This window comes from Leopardus geoffroyi, chromosome B1 (assembly GCF_018350155.1).
Source record: "Leopardus geoffroyi isolate Oge1 chromosome B1, O.geoffroyi_Oge1_pat1.0, whole genome shotgun sequence".
Taxonomy (NCBI): domain Eukaryota; kingdom Metazoa; phylum Chordata; class Mammalia; order Carnivora; family Felidae; genus Leopardus; species Leopardus geoffroyi.
Genome location: NC_059327.1, coordinates 143550353 through 143572859, shown reverse-complemented (window position 1 = coordinate 143572859; position 22507 = coordinate 143550353). Strand labels below are relative to the sequence as shown.

At 38.2% G+C, this 22507-nt stretch overlaps 1 protein-coding gene across 17 annotated transcripts in view; it reads right to left on the bottom strand.

The window, feature by feature from the left end:
• Positions 1–1265: 1265 nt before the first annotated feature.
• CCDC158 (coiled-coil domain containing 158) overlaps positions 1266–22507 on the bottom strand; it is a 105920-nt gene continuing 84678 nt past the window's right edge. For 15 of the 17 annotated variants that reach the window (XM_045473684.1, XM_045473692.1, XM_045473695.1 and 12 more), the window contains 7 exons: positions 15005–15165; positions 13609–13668; positions 12666–12725; positions 8838–8905; positions 5788–5946; positions 3644–3743; positions 1266–1475 (listed from right to left, as the gene is read on the bottom strand). In XM_045473684.1, coding sequence (XP_045329640.1) covers positions 1355–1475; positions 3644–3743; positions 5788–5946; positions 8838–8905; positions 12666–12725; positions 13609–13668; positions 15005–15165 — 729 coding nt within the window. In that variant the 3' untranslated portion in view covers positions 1266–1354. Of the gene's footprint in view, positions 1476–3643; positions 3766–5787; positions 5947–8837; positions 8906–12665; positions 12726–13608; positions 13669–15004; positions 15166–22507 lie in introns of those variants that run through there. The other 2 variants (XM_045473693.1, XM_045473696.1) reach the window with 2 other exon arrangements.

Here is a 22507-nt window from a genome sequence, read left to right as displayed (position 1 = left end):
GGCTCTGCCGTCCCCTAGGACCCCACTGTCCACTGTATCCAGCTCATGGCAGGGGAAATAAAGTGAGGAAAAACACAAATGCTTACTAAAATTTTTGGCCAGAAAGTGCTGCATATTGCTTTGTCCACAAGCCTTTAGTGAGGACTGGTCAGTAGATGTGATGGCGCTGGGGCTGGGGAATAGCCTCTAGCAGGGCAGTCATTTCTTGGTGACATCTTTAGACAGCTACCCTTCTGCTGTCCCTGTCGTCTCTGGCAGGACGACCAGTGATTAGAGGATTGGAACTTCCAGCCCCCTTCCCTGATCTCCAAAGAGGAGAAGGGGACTGCGGATTAAGCTCTATAAAAACTCTTGAATAAGATTTCAGAAGCTTCCAGGTTGGCAAACACGTCTAGGTCCTGGGAGGGTGACATGCCTTGAGAGTGCATGAAAGCCTCGTGTACCAGAACCCTATACTTTGCCCTGTGCCTCTCTTACATTTGGCTGTTCCTGAGTTGTGTTCTTTAAAATAAACTGGTAATAGTAAGTAAAGTGCTTTTCTGAGTTGTGATCTGTTCTAGCAAGTTAGTGAAACTGGGGAGGGGGGTGTGGGAAACTCCAATTTATAGCCAGAGTACAGGTAGCCCAGAACTTGCAACTGCATCTGAAGTGGGGGGAGGTCTTGTGGGACTGAACCCTTAGACCTGGAGAATCTGATACTAACTCCAGGTAGTTAGTGTTAGAATTGAATGGACTCCTAGGACACCTAGCTGGTTATTGGTGTTAGAAAACAATCCACATGCAAAACCCTCCTAATCTAATAAAATCTAAGTAAAGCAGGCTGAATCCATTCAATCTAGAAGTTACCCACCGGCTGAAGAACACATTCTTGTTTCTTTTTTTACAGTTATTAATATGTAAAAGTGTTTTTAGAAAAAACTTTTCTAAAAGTTTTGATTAGGGGCCCCGATGTTGTGTTATCTGATGACATTCATTGATACTGACGGAACAGTGAGTTCAGGGTCACAAAAGGATCCCTGTCAGTACCTTGGAGTTTGTCCTTCTGGGCATTATACCACATATTTTACTTGTGTGTCAAGTTTTTTTGAAGCTGGAAAGAATAACTATTGCTTCAGCACCAGTAAAGATAATAAAAACCACACAATTGTTCCAGCACATGGGTCTTAGCACAAACTAATACCTTATAAGGGATGCAGACTTTCACATCTAGTTAGAACTGTTTGAAGTTTTACTGTGAGAGCATTGAAGAATAGTTTATTTCAAAATAGAGTTTACAGGGGAGGGTATCTTTTATTAAATTCTCACATAAAAAGAAAAAAACTACACAGGGCACTAATTATAAGCAACACCACAATTATTTGGGCATCATCCCTCTGTAAAGAACAGGCAAGCAATGTATCATTTTAGTAACATTTTTTCCTGGTCTTTCACTTTCTGTATCCTCTTTTCTTGATTTCTGATCATTGAAGACATTGCTGAAAGTGATGATAAAACAAAATTAGATTAGCAACATCTACTCTGCCTTTGAATTTTATAATGTGCTTCTTAAAAGGTCAGCTTGCTACTATAGAAGAGACACATTCTGAGATCGGGAAGTTCTTAAAAATTGCAAAGTAGCCTATTTTTGAAAAGACTGATGTTATGGACAGAGCTAAGGGTAAATCTTTACTCTTTCAGTTGTTTTAAGTGAGCATACTTATTATAGAAATAATACATACTAATTGTAAATAATTTGAACACCTCAGAAGGGTGCAAAGAGAGATGAAGGTGAAGGTATTCGTCTCTGCTCCCTCAACCTGAACTCCCCTCAGAAGTCGTCACCGAAAGCAGTTTGGTAAATATCTTCGCGTACATGCACGCATGTGCACACACTTTCCTTCTTTGCACAAATGGAAATATGTAGTATAGATTGTTCTGTAGCTTGCTTTATTCACTTAAAAAATGTCAACATTTTTCCAGTTCAGCTCATGTTTTGTTATGACGGTATAGTATTCCATTATATGGATGTACCAACATGTTAGTAAATAAAATTCTTAAAAGTTGATTTCTCAGGTTTTCAATTATGGAATGAGTGAGTCATGGGGATGAAAGGTACAGCACAGGAAATATAGTCAATGGTACTGTAATAGCGATTTATAGTGGCATTGGTGGCACACAAAAGTCCGTTTATAAAAGTATTTCCTAGGAAATACTTTTATAAACGGACTTTTGTGTGTTTGTACAATTTTTTCTTGAATAAATTGCTAGAGGTAGAATTTCTGGGTCAAAGCATATATACACTTTAAGTTTTGATAAATGCTCCCAAAATATTTGTTTCATAACTTCCAAGAGACACTCCATCCAGGCAATGCATCAAATAAAAAGGTCTTTTTATTTTTTAAACAAATATAACATGTCTCCCATTTGGATTATTACATGGTAGCATTACTCAGATATATATTCAGAAATATAAGTCAAAGTGTGAATAAAAATGGGGCCAATAAGATAATGCATCCTTTAAAAATATCACGACAAACTTAAAATCAAATGTTTTCTTAATGTTTGTATACACAAGGATCTGGGATTAACAGAAAGGATCTGGAACTTGCCTTAATAACAATTTGGCATAGCCACAGCATGTTGAAAAACGTGGACTTTGGAAGCAGCAATTGCAGAGATCAAGTCCCAGATATACTACTCGTTGTGTGACTTAACGATTTACTGATTGTAATCTGATCATCAGTTTCCTCATTTTCAAATGACCTGATATCAGTACCCACTTCCCAGTATTGTGAGGCTCACATGGAGAAAACATAAATAATCAAACCCTGAATACGGGGCCTGCCACACAGCTGGTAAGTGTTCAAGAAATACTAATAGCAACTATTATTATTGATAAGGTTAAATTTTCTTTATAAGGAATTGTTCTTAGAAAAATATTTACTATCCTTCATCTAGCAGCTTATATTCTCTAGAGATAGAAAGATGGGCTAAGAATTAACAAGTATACTCCAAAATTATTTCTCTCTGACAGACTCCTGGATTCGTGAATTTATACCAGAAAAGCATAAAACATGATGGGCTTCCCACATCCACAGGAACAACCACTTAGAACTTATGCCCCCAAATTTACCTACCATCTGCAGAGTATGACAGTTTCTCATTCAAACAGCTTTAGTGCATTTGAAAGTAGTTTATCTTTTTAGTTAGTGATTCACTGGGTGGCATAGTCTCTTCTAGCCTATGCTAATTTAAATTCCAGGTAAGGTGAAATATGGTTATTTTGTCTTCCAGCTATCAACTACAATCTTATCCTGGCTACCGTCATACAAATGCTTATGTGCAGACCTAACAGAGATAAGAAAGATAATGTGTGGGAAAGTGTCGTGTGAAAAACTGCTCAAAATGTGTCCTACGGAGGGTTGGTCAGCAGTATTACCATCCCTATTAGATGACGGAGTAGAGCAGGGCTAAAGTGACATGCCCGAGGTCACACAATTAATCTGGGGATTAGTCATGGTTAAGACCTTCATGTTTTGACTTGATGTTTCTGAATTGCTTATTCAATATCCTCTTCTGCGGGTCTATAGACAACAGGCTTAACCTGAAGGGAAGGTGAGTATTCTTTTGAGCAAGGAAGATCTCTCCGAAATGTACACTGTACCTTGGTTCTTCATCTGTAAATCTTCTACCAGAGTTTGCAAGCTTTCCAGTCTGTTCTGAAGCTTCCGACATGTTTTTCCTGTTGTTTCTATTGGCTGAGACTGTGAAGCTATTAGAAAATTGCTTAGATGTGATATTAAAAGTCTATTCAGTATTTCTTTTTAGAAATCTTCCAATTACAGGTTAAACAACCTTTCTTTTAAAATAATGGAAACTTTAAAACACTATACAAATTAAAAAGTGTTTTATCTAAATATTCCAACACTAGCTTATTTGAATTTGTTTCAAAACAATCTGGCTTATTATTATTTAACTACATAGCATTAAATGGGATGAGCGAGAGGAATACTTTAAATTTAATGATACATTAAATGGCAGCTTTTCATACCAAACCTGTGTAGATACGTTAATTTAGGATTTGGAAGAGCAAGACTTAATACCGACACTGGCAACAGTTTTGAATGTGTGTGAGACCAAGTGCCCATTTTAGTGGCTGTCACCTGAATGAGGACAGTTTTACATGGTGGGACAGGGAGTCTGGATCCTGACATGGCCACAGTGAGCCTGGAATACATGTGGGAGGAGCAAGTGAAGAGGGGTTGGAAGCCCGTAAACTAACCTCTACTAAGTATGCTACGTTTTGCTGATCTCTAAAAGATAGTTGATTGGCAACCCTGAAATTCTAACTTTGATCTTAGTCCCTGACTTGCTGTATAATCTTGAAAATATTTTTTGGTGGGGGGTGGCTCATTTTCCTATCAAAAAAAACACTCTTCTCAGTACAGATATTAGTATTAGAGGCAATCATCTAAGAATTACTTTAGTTCAAGAGGATGAAAACCACTTCCTCAGAGAGATATTTTTCACATGGATAATATAAAATACATGATGTGTGATTAGGATCTGACAATAGAAAAAAAAAAGGAAATTCCATGCTATTATGTAATCACAAATTAATAATGAGGTGACCAGAAGTACTGTTCTACTTCTACAATAGTCACAGCTCTAATAGCTCAAGGATTTGCCCTTTTTTAAAAGTATTTTTATTTAGTATTTAGCATTTTTAAAGACACCAAGGAATAACTCAGAAATGTAAGAGAGGATGGAGGACAAAATACAGAAAAAAGATGGTAAAATGTACTAAAATCTGTGATTATGTTGTGGTTTTCAGATTTGGGGGAGATCTAGAAATGTATGAGGCATAGAATTTCTAAAGGCTGAGAGCTGACTTAACAGTGATGCAACAATTTGCCTAGTTTATCCCTTATCAAAGGGACTGATGCCAGAGAGCATGGGGTTGTTTGCATTGCTGTCAATATATGGTAAAAACAGGGGCGCCTGGGTGGCGCAGTCGGTTGAGCGTCCGACTTCAGCCAGGTCACGATCTCGCGGTCCGTGAGTTCGAGCCCCGCGTCGGGCTCTGGGCTGATGGCTCAGAGCCTGGAGCCTGTTTCCGATTCTGTGTCTCCCTCTCTCTCTGCCCCTCCCCCGTTCATGCTCTGTCTCTCTCTGTCCCAAAAATAAATAAACGTTGAAAAAAAAAAATTTAAAAATAAAAAAAAAAAAAATATATGGTAAAAACATTTCAAGTTCAAGTCACTATACACACACACACACACACACACACACACACACACATAATGTCCACTTATTTATCATGCGCTTAATCTAAATAAAACCATTTTCCTTATCTGTTTTACCAAATAACAAATGAACTTAACATTTAAGAAATGAGGACACCTGACAAATTTGTATGATAAATACTTGCACTTACAAAGGCAGAGACTGAAGAGAGTCATGATTTGAGAGAATGTAAATAAGAAAGAAAAGTCACAACATTAAAAAAAACAAAAGACCAAAATCTTATAATAAAATGTGGGGGGGGGGAGTTCATTATTCATGTCAGAGTAATAGAGAAAATATTCACATAAAATATCTATGCATATTTATTAAGAAGAGAGTGTGTGCATGCATGCGATAGCTGTTTTATTTAAATAAGACTCACTTAAGTTACACAGCATCAGTTAGAGTTTGCATATAAGAACACCATATAAGATCTTATTAATTCTGATTATGGAAAAGAACTTTCAATTCACCAGAGGAGGAAACCAATTAAGCTCATCAATGACATCAGATCATTCTTACCTTTAACAGAATCAGGTGAAAGAATGGGTTTCATGGATCTATACGGTGATGTGGAACCTACTGAATCTTCAACCGAACTAGTTAGGAGTGAGTGAACTGGAGACTTCTTAGGAGAAGAATGGAATGAACGAGAAACTGAATTTTTCACAGATGGACTTGCTAAAATTTTGCAAGAACAGAAGCAAAAGTACAGAATTAGTTAAAAATAGTATACTGCACTTCTCAAAAAGTCAAACTTTCACGACGAAATATTCCCAATGATGGGGGTAAGGGGATGTTCCGATAAATACCCAAGGCTTTGGGTTAGAACTGCAAAGGACTGTCTTAGAAATAAGGATGAACAGGAACAAGACCTGCCCTTGGGGATCTTGAGATCTAGCTTCAAATTATCTTAATTCCCGATTGGATTAAATTGATCTGGGATTGTGGTGTTCTTAGTTGTCTACCAGAAGCAAGCATGAATGCTATCTGGAGGAAGGTAACCTCATTCTCTGCCTCCAACCATTTAACAATTTTTCACAGATGTCTTTCATAGAATAAAAACAAACAGGCATAGAAGGAGACAAAATGATATGGCAGAAAACCAAGAGAAAAAATCATATATACAAGTAATAGGTATAGACCCACAAGATCTGGATAGTGGAGGCAGAGACAACCACAGATTTAAGCAGCATTATTCCAAACCCTAAACAGGTACTTCTTACATAGAGAAAACCATACCTGAACATATCAATAACAACGGCTAAAAAAGAAAAAGAAAAAAACCCCAAAAACCTCAAAAAACAAATCAAAGACAAAAACAATCCTAAAGTTGCCAAAAGGGCAAAAAAGATTACATTTAAATGAGCAACAATTAAATTCAGAGCTGACTTCTCATAGAAACAATGGAAACCAGAAAACCATGGAATATTTTCAAAGTGAAAGAAAAATGTCCTAAAATTCTAAACTCAACAAAAATATTCTTCGAAAATGATGATGAAATAAAGACAACTGCAGAAAAACAGAAACTGAGAGAATATATCACCAGCAGACTTACCTTAAAGGAAAAATTAAAGGCACTGAGAGTAAAATGACACCAGAGAGAAAGTAAAGTATAAACATATGGGTATATCTAAATGGATATTAACTGTATAAAACAATGCAAATTATCCATTGTGATGTTTACCTTTATAATGAAAATATGCATGTGACAACAAGTGTTATATAATTTGAAAGAATAGTGAGTGGAATTAACATGTTCTAAAGTACTCACAATGCAAGAAAAAAGTAAAGCTCTCATTTATATTAATCTAACAAGGCAAGAATACATGTTGTATTCTCTTGGGTAATTATTAAAACAACAGCAAAACATGTGAGTGAAGTAAACCTCAAAGCATTAACTTCAAATAAATGGTCCTTTTCTTCAAAATATAGTTCTTAAAAGATTTCTCACAAGTTGAAGATTATTCAAAAATTAAGAATTTGCATTTATTTTATTAAAACTGTTTTTTTGGGGGCGCCTGGGTGGCGCAGTCGGTTAAGCGTCCAACTTCAGCCAGGTCACGATCTCGCGGTCCGTGAGTTCGAGCCCCGCGTCGGGCTCTGGGCTGATGGCTCAGAGCCTGGAGCCTGTTTCCGATTCTGTGTCTCCCTCTCTCTCTGCCCCTCCCCCGTTCATACTCTGTCTCTCTCTGTCCCCAAAATAAATAAACGTTGAAAAAAAAAATTAAAAAAAAAAAACAAAAAAAAAAACAAAACTGTTTTTTTTTAGATATATACTGACAATCTTCCATAAAAAACAAGAAAATATGGAGATTTATCTTTCTCCTATCTCTTTCACCTCATACCTCAACTTTCCTCATTTACATTATTTCTGTAATATTATATTACTGTCCAGATTTACAGCTAAGCCTTTGTTGAATAACCATCATTTTCACAGCTTCATTCTTTCCTATTCATTTTAGTCTCTTCTATAGGAAGGCCAATTACACCTTCCAAATCTTTTTAAAAATTTTTCTAAGTGTTTATTTATGTTTGAGAGAGAGAGAGAGAGAAAGAAAGAGAGAGAGACAGTGTGCAAGCAGGGGAGGGGCTGAGACAGACGAAGACAGAATCTGAAGCAGGCCCCAGGCTCTGAGCTGTCAGCACAGAGCCTAGTGTGGGGCTTGAACCCATGAGCTCTGAGATCATGACCTGAGCCAAAGTTGGATGCTCAACCAACTGAGCCACCCAGGCTCCCCATAACATAGTCTCTGTAATTATTTTTGTCTTAGTTTTAAAAACTCTTTTTGTGTAATTTCCCCACAGAAGGTCCATCAAGTCCCTGTGATTTGTCATGCCTATCCCATTTATGTTTTTCCTAAGGCTTTCTTCCCCCTGTAATGTTTTTATTTTCTCTTCCATTTCTAGTCTGTTATGCCATTTTGCTTTTCAACAGATTCTGTTATCTTTCAATCTCTTCCTTGACTCCCTTGTTTAACAGATAGCATTATGTCTTTGGAAATTATAAAAAGAACCATTGTCTCAATTCTTCTCTTTTTCTTTTCATCAGTTCAATAAGTATTTATTGAGCACCTGCTATGTGCCTGGGATATATCAGGAAACCAAATGATACTTGCCCTTGTGCGGCTTTTGTCTAACAGGAGGCGACAGAGTCACCTTTATGAACAACACAAATTAGTAAGTTACATATTAAAAGATACTAAGTGTAATTAAAAAAAAAAAACAAAAAAGGGTGATTGGGAGCATGGGAGAGTTACAATTTTGGCGGAAGGTCATGAGAGTAGTTTCATTGGGTAAGTGACATCTGAGCAGAGCCTTTAAAGGAGGTGAAGGGTTAGCAATGTGTAAGGAACAGTGGTGTAAAGGCCTTAGTACAGAAGCTGCCTGGGATGTTCAAGGAGCAATTCAAGGGTAGATGACACAGTGAATGAGGGGGGGAGTAGGAGGAAATAAGCCTAGAGAGTTAATGCGGACTTACAGGCTGCTGTCATACCTGGCTTCCACTCGCATGGAAATGAGAAGCCACTGCAGAGTTTGAAGCAGGCCTGTCTTGTGTACTTTTCACTCACCTGTAGATGGGAATGTAAAACAACTAGATGGATCTTCTAGGTCTCCTGTATGTAATGTGACCGGCTCTCTGGAAGCATAAGAATGGTCATGCAGACATTCCAATTCACAAATACATTACTAAGATTTATGGACAGAAGCAAGCTAATGCACACAAAAGTGACAGACTAAAATACAAGCTAAAGATGGCAGTTATGACCCTAAATTGCAGAAATTAAAAAATATCAGGGAGATCCCAAGTTGCATTATTGTTACTCGTTCAGGGCCCATGAACATTTTGCAGAATGAAAATATAATAATATTGGTTAGAAAATTCATTTTTATAATAGCTATAAACCCGAAGTATTTCTCTCATAGATTCTAAGAGGCACAATCTTTATAACCTATTTTAAAATGAAAAAAAAAAAAAGACAAAAAAAAGGAACCTCTCTTAGCAATAGTCGTATCACTTTACAAAACTATTAGACTTACTTAAATCAACAGGTTGAAATAAACCACACTGTTCTCTGTGGTTTGGGTGACGGCACGAAGATACTATGGCAGTGGTTCCCTTGCAGGGGGTGTGTGATGCCCACACTGTCTTAATTATGACACTAACATCACCATCTGCTTTGAACTCTCAGTCTCTCGCAAATGAGCAGTGGAGTTTCCCAGAGGATCCACAAGATCTGATACTACAACAGATTAAATGCTGCTGCAGATATGAGAATCAGCTATCTTCTGTGAAGTCACATGTTAAATTGTAAAAGAATGCCTTCTCAACAATTTGTTTGAAAAAGTTATTTTTCATAATAAAATGCTATTAGGTGAACATGTGATACACACTGTTGTTTCTAAAGGTATATCAAAATGTTTTCTATTTTTAAAATGCTAATATGAAAACTTATTTTCCAATACTTAGAATAGCAATAAACAAAAGTTCTTAGGAATCGTCAATATTTGTGACTAAAAGGGGTCCTGAGACCAAAAAGTTTGAGGATAGCTCTATTAGGAGAAAAGCCCTAGAAAGGGAAGCCACGGATAGTCTTAATTATCAGGGCAAAGAGTGTTTTTGCTGCAGGAGGCAGTGGGGGAGCCTTTGAAGGTTCTGGGGCTTGGGGAAGGTCATACTCTGAGGTGTGCTTCAGGCAGATCAATTTGAAAGTAATACATAGAAGTGACTGGAATGTTTATGAGACTGGAGTTTAAAAATACTCACACTCAACGCTGTCAAGACCACTGCAATAGTCTATAAGAAAGGTAAAAAGGCCTAGAGCAGTGTGGCAGGCTGTATAATGGCTGCCAAAAATATCTGCTATGAGTGTTGCCTTATGTGATGTGATGTGATAAAATCAAAGATCCTGAGATGGAGAGATTATTCTGGGTTTCTTAGGAGGGGGGCTAACTGCCATCCCAAAGGTCTGTAAAAAGGAGGCAGGGGGGATTTCATGTGAAAGAGAGAAGACGATGTGGCAATCTCAGCAGAGAGGTTTGAAGATGCTATGCTCTGCTGCTATCTGAAGATGAAGGGAGAAGCCACAAGCCAGAGTGCAAGGAACAAAGCTCTAGAAGCTGGAAAAAAGTAAGGAAATGGATTAACCCCAAGGGCTTCTGGAGGGAGTGTGGACCTGCCAACATCCTGACTCCACCTGGTGGAACTGATTTGGGACTTCGGGCCTCCTTGGAAATGTAAGAGAGATCAATTTGTGTCATTTTAAGCAACTAATTTTGTTACAGCAGACATAGGAGATTAACACAGGCCGTTCCAGAGGATGTACAAAGAAGAAAATGGATTTGAGAACTGTTTTAGAGGCAAAATTAATAAGATTTGGTGACTAGAGAAACGCGACAAAGAAGAAAGAAGAATCAAAGAGAACGTTAGGGTTAAGCAGAGGTGCCCTGGAAAGCAGGGGGGCATTTACAGAAACAAGATGAGCTGGAGGGGAATGGTTTTGTGGAATGACCGCCTTTGTTTTATTTTGGTCACTGTGATCTTCAGGTCATTATGTTTCATCTCCTGAAACATCCACAGGGAGATGTGTAAAAAGGAGCTGGATGTTTTGAAGCCTCTATTGGGAACCCTCCTTAGGGCATAATGTTGCTCATTAAGTTATAATAATATAACAAAATAAGAAAAGTCAATTGTCCACAAACTTCTGAGAAATGTGGCTCTCAGAATAATTCGAGCACAAATCCACACACCAGAGTTGTTCGTTTCTTTAATTTTTTATTCTGTTTTGGGTATATGGACCATATTGATTTAGCTTAAAAGGCTGCAGAAGTTTCTAAATGAAGAAACATTGCTGTAAGATGCCGAGTCAAGCAAAGGTGCTGCAGTTACAGTGAAACATTGTAGTAAAACAGCAACTGTGGTATTCTTTGTTTGTGAGTTTCCAAAATGGCCAGAGTGCTGAAGTACAGTATAGAGCATTCAAATGCATTTTTAATTTTCTAGTATGCTTCATGCTTTTCAGAACTTCTATTAAATATCTGAAAACCTCTTCTTCTATTAAATATTCGAACACAGGTAGGGGCTAGGTCCCATCTTTTCCTCTCCAATCTGTCTCTTCACGAACACATCATTGCTGAAGGAAATAGGCTTTTCTGGTCATGGAAAAACTATAGCAGAGCTTGACGCATCTCAGGGGAGCAGCCCTTCTGTGCCCTGTGCCTAGCACAGGGCCCTTTCCCAGGAGCTCAGTGCAGGTACGCAGAGGCCGAACACAGAGGTGGTCACACACCTGAGCTCAGGAGCCAGCTAGACCTGAGTTCAAATCTGGCTCCACTGTTTACAAGCTGTATGACCCTGGCAAGCTGCTTAAACAATGTGAGTCTTCATTTCTAACCCACATATGGATATAAGATCAGGTTAGATAGACTGTGCTTCGGATTCTGTATCTTCCTCTCTCTCTGCTCCTCCCCTGCTCATGCTCTCTCTCAAAAATAAATAAACATTTGGGGCGCCTGGGTGGCGCAGTCGGTTAAGCGTCCGACTTCAGCCAGGTCACGATCTCGCGGTCCGTGAGTTCGAGCCCCACGTCAGGCTCTGGGCTGATGGCTCAGAGCCTGGAGCCTGTTTCCGATTCTGTGTCTCCCTCTCTCTCTGCCCCTCCCCCGTTCATGCTCTGTCTCTCTCTGTCCCAAAAATAAAATAAACGTTGAAAAAAAAAAATTAAAAAAAAATAAATAAATAAATAAACATTAAAAAAATATTAGGCTATACAGACTAAATGAAATATCTATGGCATCCAGAAAATGTAAAAATAAAAATATGTAAAATAAAAAATAAAAAATGTAAAAATAAAAATATTGTTAATAGGTGTTACGTAGTGTCACATACATAGGTGAGAAGAAAATCAAAATTTGTTTTGATAAAGATATATTTAAAAAGTTCATTGTTGATCAAGCAGTAGGGACAGTAAGAAAATATTTTTAATACTGCCTTAATTCACTCATTACACAAAACTTTACTGAAAGGCTACTGTGTGTCAGGCAATATGGCTGACGCTGAAGATACAGCAATGAATAAGCCTCTGTCTAACTGAATTTGAACAGAATTCTTTTTCTTATTCTGAGGATATAAAAAAGGCTCTGATTCCTCTTATTTTTTTTTAGGTGGTGAAAATAGAAAAGATAAAAGTAAGTTTTTTTTTTTTTTTTCCATGCAGTCAGTCAATAAACAGATCTTATCATTGTAAGCCCACGTTTGTCTGTCTTGCCCACTGTTACATTTTAAGGACCCAGTGTGGAGTATGACACTTCACGGACAGTTAACAATCTGCTGGATTAATGAATAAACAGTAGTAATGAGGACATTAGGACATTCAGGCATTGCTAAGATCATTTCTTACCTGCTAAGAGTTTCACTGGATTTGCTACCTTCAGTGGAGTCCCTTAATGAGTTGTTGCTTCTGTTGGCAGAAGGATGGGAGAAATGAAAGACTACACGGTGTTATTTTTACTTAATGATAAAACAACATTGTTTGAACATTGCTTTTACACCAACGCTGATTCAAAGGTGAGACTAGGGCTAATGGCTCTTCCAGGTGGAGAAACAGTGTGAAGAAAAGCTTGGAGATGAAAAGGAGTGAACTCCTCTTGGACCCAGTAGTCTGTTTCGGTTAGAGCACACTACAGGAGTAACCGGGCTGGTGAGAAGTTAGGGACCTCCTTCAACCTCAGACTAAGGAACCAGGTACCTAATCAGCAGGCAGTGAGGAGCTCATGAAAACCTGCGGGCAATGGCCTCTGTGTTTTACCTGAATTAACAAATTAACATTAGCCTTTTTTCCTTTTTGGTTAAAGTCAGTTCTCAGACGTTGTCTCTGTTAAGGGGTTATGGATTTAATTTCTTTACGCTCTTTTTAGGATTTCATTTAAAAATTCAGCTATTCAATTACTGAGGAAAATAGGATTGTTTTCCGTGAGGTTCTTATAATCCTGTACTGAGATTGTTAGGACTACCTTCCTCTCAAAAGTTATGTAAGCCATTGTAAATGAGTGTAAATGTAGAAAAATCTTCCATTTTTGGTATGGCATACCTATAAATATCTTAATATGGGTAAACAGTAGCAAAATTTAAAATAAGCAAAAAAAAAAATCGTATTGATTTTGAGAAAGTACATTGCACTGAAATCCACTTTAGTTTCAGTTAAACAATGTAAACAGCTTTCCTTCAATGAACCCCAAATGCCCCTAAATTCCCATGTAAACTGTCCAGACTTCCCAAATTACCTGGAAACATAAAAAATTCTTAGACAATTAATTAGATTCAGAATCTCAGATTCTTCTTACCTCTGGCATATCTCTGATCTCAGGCTTGATTCAGTAATGCAATCTCTTACTCTATCATCTCTGTACAGATAAATATAACTTTCAGTTAATTATACAAAGAACAATTTCCTGATTCCATCTATTTTTAGAATGATCAACTGCTCCTATGTATTTAACTCTTCTTTAAAGTGTAAAAGTAGATCTTAGGCCTCCAAGCAAATTTTGCAGAAGGCTGTCCCTGGAGTTCAACTCAGAAATATTTTCTGTTCCATGGACTCCCAAAAGCTTTAGGCTGAGTTTAGGCTTTGGTGACAAGGTTATTTGTAAGATTATAGCAAATTAACATACATTCTTTAAAGGCAGGTACCAAATATATTCATGTTCAATATAGTCCAAAATAGTTCAAGCCCATCATCAACGGCTAAAGTGATGAAATCATCTCATCAGGGAGACCATGGTAATCTTTGTGGACTGATTGGTGCGGGGAGCCAGGGGGTCTAACTTTCACTTTTGGCTTTGCTTCTTTGCTTTATAGGAGAAGGCAACTCAGTCTATGCCTAAATTTACTCATCTGTCAAATGAGAACCAAGGACTTTCCTGTTAGATTATACCATGAGAGTCACGTAGTTTTCAAGGTTCTAGTTTAGCTCCACCATCGAAATTGTGCGGCTGCAGGCAAGTCAAAATTTTGAAACTTAGGTTTATCTCATCTGTAAAATGGGATAAATAAATCCTGCTCTGTCTTAGCTCAAACAGTTGTGATAATCAAATGAGATTATGGGTGTGAGGGGTACTTGGGTGGCTCAGTAGGTTAAGCACCTGACTCTTGATTTTGACTCAGGTCATGATCTCATGGTTCGTGGGTTCGGTTCATGGGTTTGGGCCCCGCATCGGGCTCCGTATGGACAGTGTAGAGCCTGCTTGGGATTCTCTGTCTCCTCTCTCTGCCCCTTCCCCACTCTCTCTCGAGTGAGAGAGATTCAGTAATGCAATCTCTTCCTCTATCATCTCTGTATAGATAAATATAAGTCTCAGTTAATTATACAAAGAACAATTTCCAGATTCCATGTATTTTTAAATGCGTGCTCTCTCTCCCTCAATATAAAAATTAAAGAAAGATTTAAAAAGCGATCTTAGATGTGAAATCTGTTGGGAACTATACATTATTATATGACTGTAACTTTGGGTAACACCTTGCTTTGACAGCTTATGAGCAGAATAACTGCATTATTTACTCTTGATATCAAGTTGTTTTACTTTTGCTTAGCTTCTCCACTTTCATACTGTTTCCCCTGGTAACGTCAGATATTCTTCAAAGTTGTTTAAACATCAACCTCCCACAGAGTATCATGTAGACAACTAATGGCAAACCGCTGGTGACAGCAGCTCGCCCACTCTGCAGCACACCCAGTCTTACACAGCCACATAGGACGCTCCCAGGGATGGTGTTCTCCCTTCTTCTTCGGGCTTGCCCAGAGGCACAGCTGGCTCCTCGTTGATCACACTTCTCAACTCTTGGAGAAGCTGTTTCAGGTCCCTCGTTGGATCTTCCTTCAACGTGTTAGGTTTCAAAGAGTGCTGCATTAAAACAATTTACAAAACAAACACCCCTGGTTTTTATTTTTAGAGTTGTATGTTTTTTCCTATTATAAAATTAATTCAGCTGCTAAATAGAAATTTTGGAGGAAAAGAAGGAAAAACAAAAATCACCTGTAATCTTACTACTCAGGGATAATCAGTAGTAGCCAATCAATAATCAACACAGTGCTATATCTAATTTATAAATGTGTATACACTTATTTATATATATATTTAAATTAAAATATACACACATAGAATCACACTATACACATCTATCTTTAAATAATTTTTTTTTCAACGTTTTATTTATTTATTTATTTATTTTTTGGGACAGAGAGAGACAGAGCATGAACGGGGGAGGGGCAGAGAGAGAGGGAGACACAGAATCGGAAACAGGCTCCAGGCTCTGAGCCATCAGCCCAGAGCCCGACGCGGGGCTCGAACTCACGGACCGCGAGATCGTGACCTGGCTGAAGTCGGACGCTTAACCGACTGCGCCACCCAGGCGCCCCTAAATCATTTTTTAAAAATTTTAATAATGTAGTATGAGGTCATTAAATATTTACAACTATATCCAGGCAAAATAATTCCAATACTTTGTTTACGGTTGAACTAATTTTATAAAACTACAGAATTTTAAAAGTAAGGAATTCTAGGCATGCCTGGATGGCTCAGTCAGTTGAGTGTCAGGTTTCAGCTCAGGTCATGATCTCACAGTTCCTGAGTTTGAGCCCTGCTTTGGGCTCTGTGCTGACAGCTCAGAGCCTGGAGCTTGCTTTAGATTCTGTGTCTCCCTCTTTCTCTCTGTCCCTCCCCTGCTCACACTCTGCCTCTCTTTCTCTAAAAAGTAAATAAACGTTAAAAAAAATAAAAGTAAGGAATTCTTTAGAGATGAATTAATTTACTCCCCCATTTTACTGATGAGGAAAGAGACATTCAATATTTTCAAACTGTGTTAGTCAGTATTTGAGAATAAGTTTTAAAAGGATTTTCAGATTGGGTGCCTGGGGGGCTCAGTCCATTAAGCGTCTGACTTCGGCTCAGGTCATGATCTTGTGGTCTGTGAGTTCGAGCCCCACATCCAGCTCTGTGCTGACAGCTCAGAGCCTGGAGCCTGCTTTGGATTCTGTGTCTCCCTCCCCTGCTCACGCTCTCTCTCTCTCTCTCTCAAATAAATAAACATTAAAAAATTTTTTTTAAATAAAAGATTTTCAGATATACAAGTATTTGCTGATGAATATTTATACTACAATAAAACTTACAGATGTTCCCAAAAGGCACCTCAAAAGGGGAAACCAAATGATAGCCAGAAGTTGCACTGGTGAGCAGGTGGTCTTAGTAGGAGGACATTCATGGCTAGAAAATCATCAATCATCAAGCTATTTTTTTAAGTTTATTTATTTATTTTGAGAGAGACAGACACAACACAAGCTGGGGAGGGGCAGAGAGAGGAGAGAGAGAATCTCAAGCTTCCCCCCATGGGGCTTGATCCCATGGGCTCGACCCCGTGAACCGTGAGATCATGACCTGAGCTGAAACCAAGAGTTGGACGCTTAACCAACTGAGCCATCCAGCACCCCCAACATCAAGTTATAAAGCTGGAGGTGTCTATCTCAATGTAGAGTTAAACCTGCCATACACATTGGTTGCTGAATGAACACCAGCTTTGTTTGTCTAGAGTCCATGCCAAACGAGTGTTAATGTCACTGATATAACCCTCCCATCCCCTCCCCGTCCTAACCCCGCTGACAAACCACATATAACATTTAGCTGAAGATGTCAAGAGTTCTGACTAACTGAATGGTGGTAAGTATGGTCTTTCCAGTTTATTGATGGTGACCTTACCTGGAAATTACCATGAGTTCAGAGTTTCATAAATCAGACTCAATTTAATGATTAAATTTGTCTCCATTAATTTAAAATATATACAAATGTGGACCAATTTTTAATAGCCTTAATTTTTAGAGCAGTTTTAGGTTTCGCAGCAAAATTGAGTGGAAGGTACAGAGATTTCCCATATATATCCCTGATTACATAGGTGCTAAACCAGTTTCTCATAATATGAATAAAAGCTTTTGTCTCTAAGCAGATGATCCAATTTTACCAAATACTGGCTTTGTCTTGTCCTAGCCCTGTTGGACATAATGTCTGTTATGGAATAAAACTTCAAAAACTTTATAAGGAAAACCTTATCCTATTGCAATCTTCAGTCACCTTAGTTCTTACCTTAAAATCTCAGTGTAGCACCTGGACCTTCATTCATATCATCTGCCCATTAGGAAGTTTACTTAAGAAGTTTAGTAATTATTAAAAATGTTCAGGCCTTGACATTTATTATAAGTGATAGTATAATAGCCTACAAACATATAAATATGGCTTTTTTTCACCCTGAGATCAGGGCACTTGTTTCTTTGAGAGTGACTGGTACTTTATAAGACAGAAAAGTTTGAAAAAAATTCAATTCCAACATTCACTTAGCAATTGATCATAATCAGTCCTATGACATTTTCTTATTATGACTTCATCCTAATACTTTTAAGAGCTTTTGAAATGTGTGTTGCTCTTCTAATTAAAATGTAAGCTGCTTTACAGAAGCAAGGACTTGTTTTGATCATCACTCTTTATATACTCCATTACAAATAAGCTATACTTGGCATGTGTATGAAATCACAAAACTATCAAGGTTGGAGGGGTCTTAAAGATCATTTGGGCTTAGTCCAATCTCCAAACAGTACAGTCCAATCTCCCCTAGCAGTACACTTATCTGGCCTTTGCATGATCACCAAACACCAAGGAAGGCAGTTTAATTTTTATATACCTTTAATCCTTTGAGAGAAAGGCTTATTAAACTGAATCTCCTCCATACTTCTATACTGGTCATCATTTTACCCCTCAGGCCATACAGAACAAGTCAAACGTAACCCTCAAGAAATGGACACTTATTTTGTCACTCCAGCCTCCACTCCCCTACCTCCACTTTCTAACACACACTGCAGGCTAAATCTCCTCAAGCCGTCTATTCTTTTCATAAGGCATGGGCTCACAATTTCTCACCACTCTGGTTCTATCTCTTTGGACAGACTCTGCTTGATCGGTGAGTCTCTTAAACAACCATGCCCAAAAAATGAAATATAGAATTCAGGGAGAGTCCAGAGCAGTGTGGAGAAGAGCTGTCCCCCTCTGGGATCTGGATGCTATCATTAAAACCTTGTTTGACTGCCACGTAATACTGTGGACTCAGACTGAGCAGGGAGTCAACTGAGGTTCCCTAGGTCTTTTCCACATGTTATTGATAAGCCCCATCTTCCATATGCTATACTTTGCATTTCTGTGTATTTCTTACCGAGTTCTAGACTACATTTATTCTTTTAAAAAAATTTTTTTAATGTTTGTTTATTTTTGAGACAGAGAGAGACAGAGTGCGAGTGGGGTAGGGGCAGAAAGAGAGAGGGAGACACAGAATCCCAAGCAGACTCCAGGCTCTGAGCTGTCAGTACACATCCCGATGTGGGGCTCAAACTCATGAACTGCGAGATCATGACCTGAGCTGAATTCAGACCCCCAATTGACTGAGCCACCCCAGGCACCCCTAGACGACATTTATTCTAATGAAACTTTCTCTTCCTAGACTTAGATCATCATTCCAAACTGTCAAGATAAATAAGGAGAAGCACCATTTATCTAGTGCTTGCCAAACACCAGGCACTCTATATATTATCTCATTTGAACTTCAATTTTCAAACCACCCAATAAGGTAGAAATAATCACTTCCATTTTAGAAATGAGACAGCTCAGGCACAGAGAGGTTAAATAATTTGGTCAAAATTACACGAGGGGTAAATGGCAAAACTGGAATGAAGACTGTCATCTCTCTGACTTCAAAGCCCATGGTCTTTCCACGGTGGCACACTGCCTGGTTCTCACTGGGTATATTCGTTAGGAAATGTGATCAGCATGCTACGAGGTATCCAAATTTAGGATCACAAAATTACAGAATATGGGCACAGAGTAAATAATATAGTTGAGCAGCTGGCCTCAACATAATTACAGTCTGGTTATTACTGAAAGTAGTTCACAAATCACATGAGGGAAATTACCCCAAACTCAGAGGCATTAAACAAAGATTGATTTATAAGTTAAATGCACCCTGGGAATCTTTAAAACTACTCAAGAGATATTAACACAAATGCCAGTACCATTTCCTAACCCATTCTTGAGGTGACAGGGAATAGACAGCGTGATACAGTGGAAAAGAGCACAGGCTTTTGCCTCTACCATTCTTCCACTGTGTGATCTAGGGCAAGTTACCTTCTACATTCAAGAAACTTCGCAGGACACCTACTATGGACCAGACACTCCATTAAAAAGCTAAAGTAAAATGATAAATGTGTCTGGCCCCTGTCTGTGGAGACTGTACAGATTAATATGGGAGGCAAATGCATAAACAGATAATTTCATTAACTAGTGGAATGCTTCTTCTCATCTCTATTTCCTCACCTGTAAAAAGGAGGAAAATGCCTGTTACTTTACAAGGATGGCATAAGCAATAAGAAGTACTAATGTGTGCATGGTAAGTATCCAAGAAAGGCTGGTTTCCACCTCACTCTCCCCTTAATATGAAAACATATTTTTTATGCTCCATATTACTGATCTAGAATCACCAGAAAGGTACTATAACATATAGTTAGTACCAGCCACTAATAAAAGTTATCAGAGTTAGTTGTGCATTCCAGCTACTATGCTCCCCTTGATAGAAGTGGAGATATTACCACTCTTTTTCCTTTATTTTTCTTTCAAATTTCAGGGGAAAAGTTAACATGGTTACTGTCAGAAACTTACCTCCTCTTTGTTTTCAAATAGTTTTATTATTTTCTTAATTAAATTATTTTTTTTTTAATTTTTTTTTTCAACGTTTATTTATTTTTGGGACAGAGAGAGACAGAGCATGAACGGGGGAGGGGCAGAGAGAGAGGGAGACACAGAATCGGAAACAGGCTCCAGGCTCTGAGCCATCAGCCCAGAGCCCGACATGGGGCTCGAACTCACGGACCGCGAGATCGTGACCTGGCTGAAGTCGGACGCTTAACCGACTGCGCCACCCAGGCGCCCCAAAGTATTTTTAATTTAATTTTTTAATTTAATTTTTTTTAGAGAGAGAGAGAGCATGAGTGAGGGAAAGGGGCAGTGGATGAGAGAGAGAGAGAGAGAGAGAGAGAGAGAGAGAGAGAATCTCAAGCAAGCTCCATGCTCAGCATGGAGCCTGATGTGGGCTCGATCCCACAACCTTGGGATCATGACCTGAGCTGAAATCAAGAGTTGGTTGCTCAACTGACTAAACTACCTAGGTTCCCCCAAAGTAGTTTTTTAAACAGTTTCTTGTAAGGGGGAAACATGTTCAATAGCTTACCTTTTCTTCTGGAGCCCACATAGGGAGGAAAGCATTTACCTTTGTGGTTTTACACAATACTCTCTATGTTGACATTCACAAAACGGTAATATGGTGGCTCTAGAATTGAACCTCCTATACACCTGGAAGAAAATAATTCTTTCTCTCTTTAGTCTTCCCAGTAAAATATAAGTGAGCCATGAAAGGAAATATTAGGAACGGGATAAAATGGGATTCTAGAGGCTTGAATTAAATAGCAGAAAATTAAACACTTATACAATGAACAGCCAATAAATAGGGGCAAAAGTGCACAGCCTGAAAGTTACATCTCAGTAAATTTTATAACTACCACTTAAAAACAGTATTTCTTTGTTATAAGTATGTGTTCAAATAAAGTATTGGGTCTATTTTTTAAAAAGTATAATCACTTTTCTATGCAAACAACATTATTTTCTTTAACAAAAGGAGAAGTGAACTTGACACAATTATAACAAATGTTAACTATTTAACAAATGTTATTTGTTGAGGTGTGTGTGTGTGTGTGTGTGTGTGTGTGTGTGTGTGTGTATGGTGGGGGGCAGTGTGTGCACATATGTCCTGCAATATGTAAAAGATTTTGCTACATGCTGAGGCATAGGAACTACCTCCAGATATCACATACATTTAGCTCAAACCAAGGAATCTCAAGGCTGTGGCAAAGGTCCCCTAATGGTTGTGGAACCAAAGCAGACAATATAATTTACCTATAGACACTGTCCTCATGCATCCATAAACTTTAGAGAATTTGGTTCCATTAGGGAATCTTGTGGAGAAAACCTCCAAGAAATATTAAGTGTAAAAAAAAGCAAATTGCAAGCCAATATGTATAGTATTGTATAGTATATGTATAGTATTATTAAAAATCGTGTATTCGTTCACTTTTTGTTGAAGATTTGTTTATAGATTACTACTGTATCAAAATTATAGGAGAGTGGTTACTTCTTGGGGGGGTGGAATAGGGAGGACCACAGAGGTAAGTTACTGGTAAAGCTCTAGTTGTGGGCTGGGCAATGTGTTCAGTTGTATTAAGTATTATTTTAAACAACCAAATAAAGCTATATAGGGTTCAACAATGACAGTGTGTCATAGATCAAGGATTATGACTAAGCCATTCCTATGTACCAATTCTGTGCAAGTTCAGTGTGCGAACCGAAACTTTTCTTTAACACAAACATAAAAGAGGACAGAGAAAGAACATATAAGTTATCTGGGAATTCTTAAACAGCATGATGAGCATGAGATTAGAATCAAACAGACTTGAGTGCTAATACTGGCTCCTCCGTGTACTAGTTGTGGGACCTCAGGAAACTTGACCACTCTGAGTGCCCATTTCCTCAATTTAAAAACAGGGACATTATGATGTTGAGGTATGATCCGTCTATCTCTACTTTTCTGAGGGCTTAACAAGAAAGGATGCTGTATTTTGTCAAATGCCTTTTCTGCATCTATTGAGAGGATCATATGGTTCTTATCCTTTCTTTTATTAATGTGATGTATCATGATTGATTTGCGGATACTGAGCCAGCCCTACAGCCCAGGAATGAATCCCATTTGATCATGGTGAATAATTCTTTTTATATTATGTTGAATTTGATTTGCTAGTATCTTGTTGAGAATTTTTGCATGCAGGTTCATCAGGGATATTAGCCTATAATTCTCCTTTTTAGTGGAGTCTTTGGTTTTGGAATAAAGGTAATGCTGGCCTCATAGAATCAGTTTGAGAACAATAGGTATTGATCTTCTTTAGATGGCTGGTAGAATTTCCCTGGGAAACCATTTGGCCCAGGATTCTTGTTTGTTGGGAGATTTTGAACAACTGATTCAATTTCTTTACTGGCTATGGGTCTGTGAAAATTTTCTATTTCTTCCTGTTTCAGTTTTGGTAGTTTATATGTTTCTAGGAATTTGTCCATT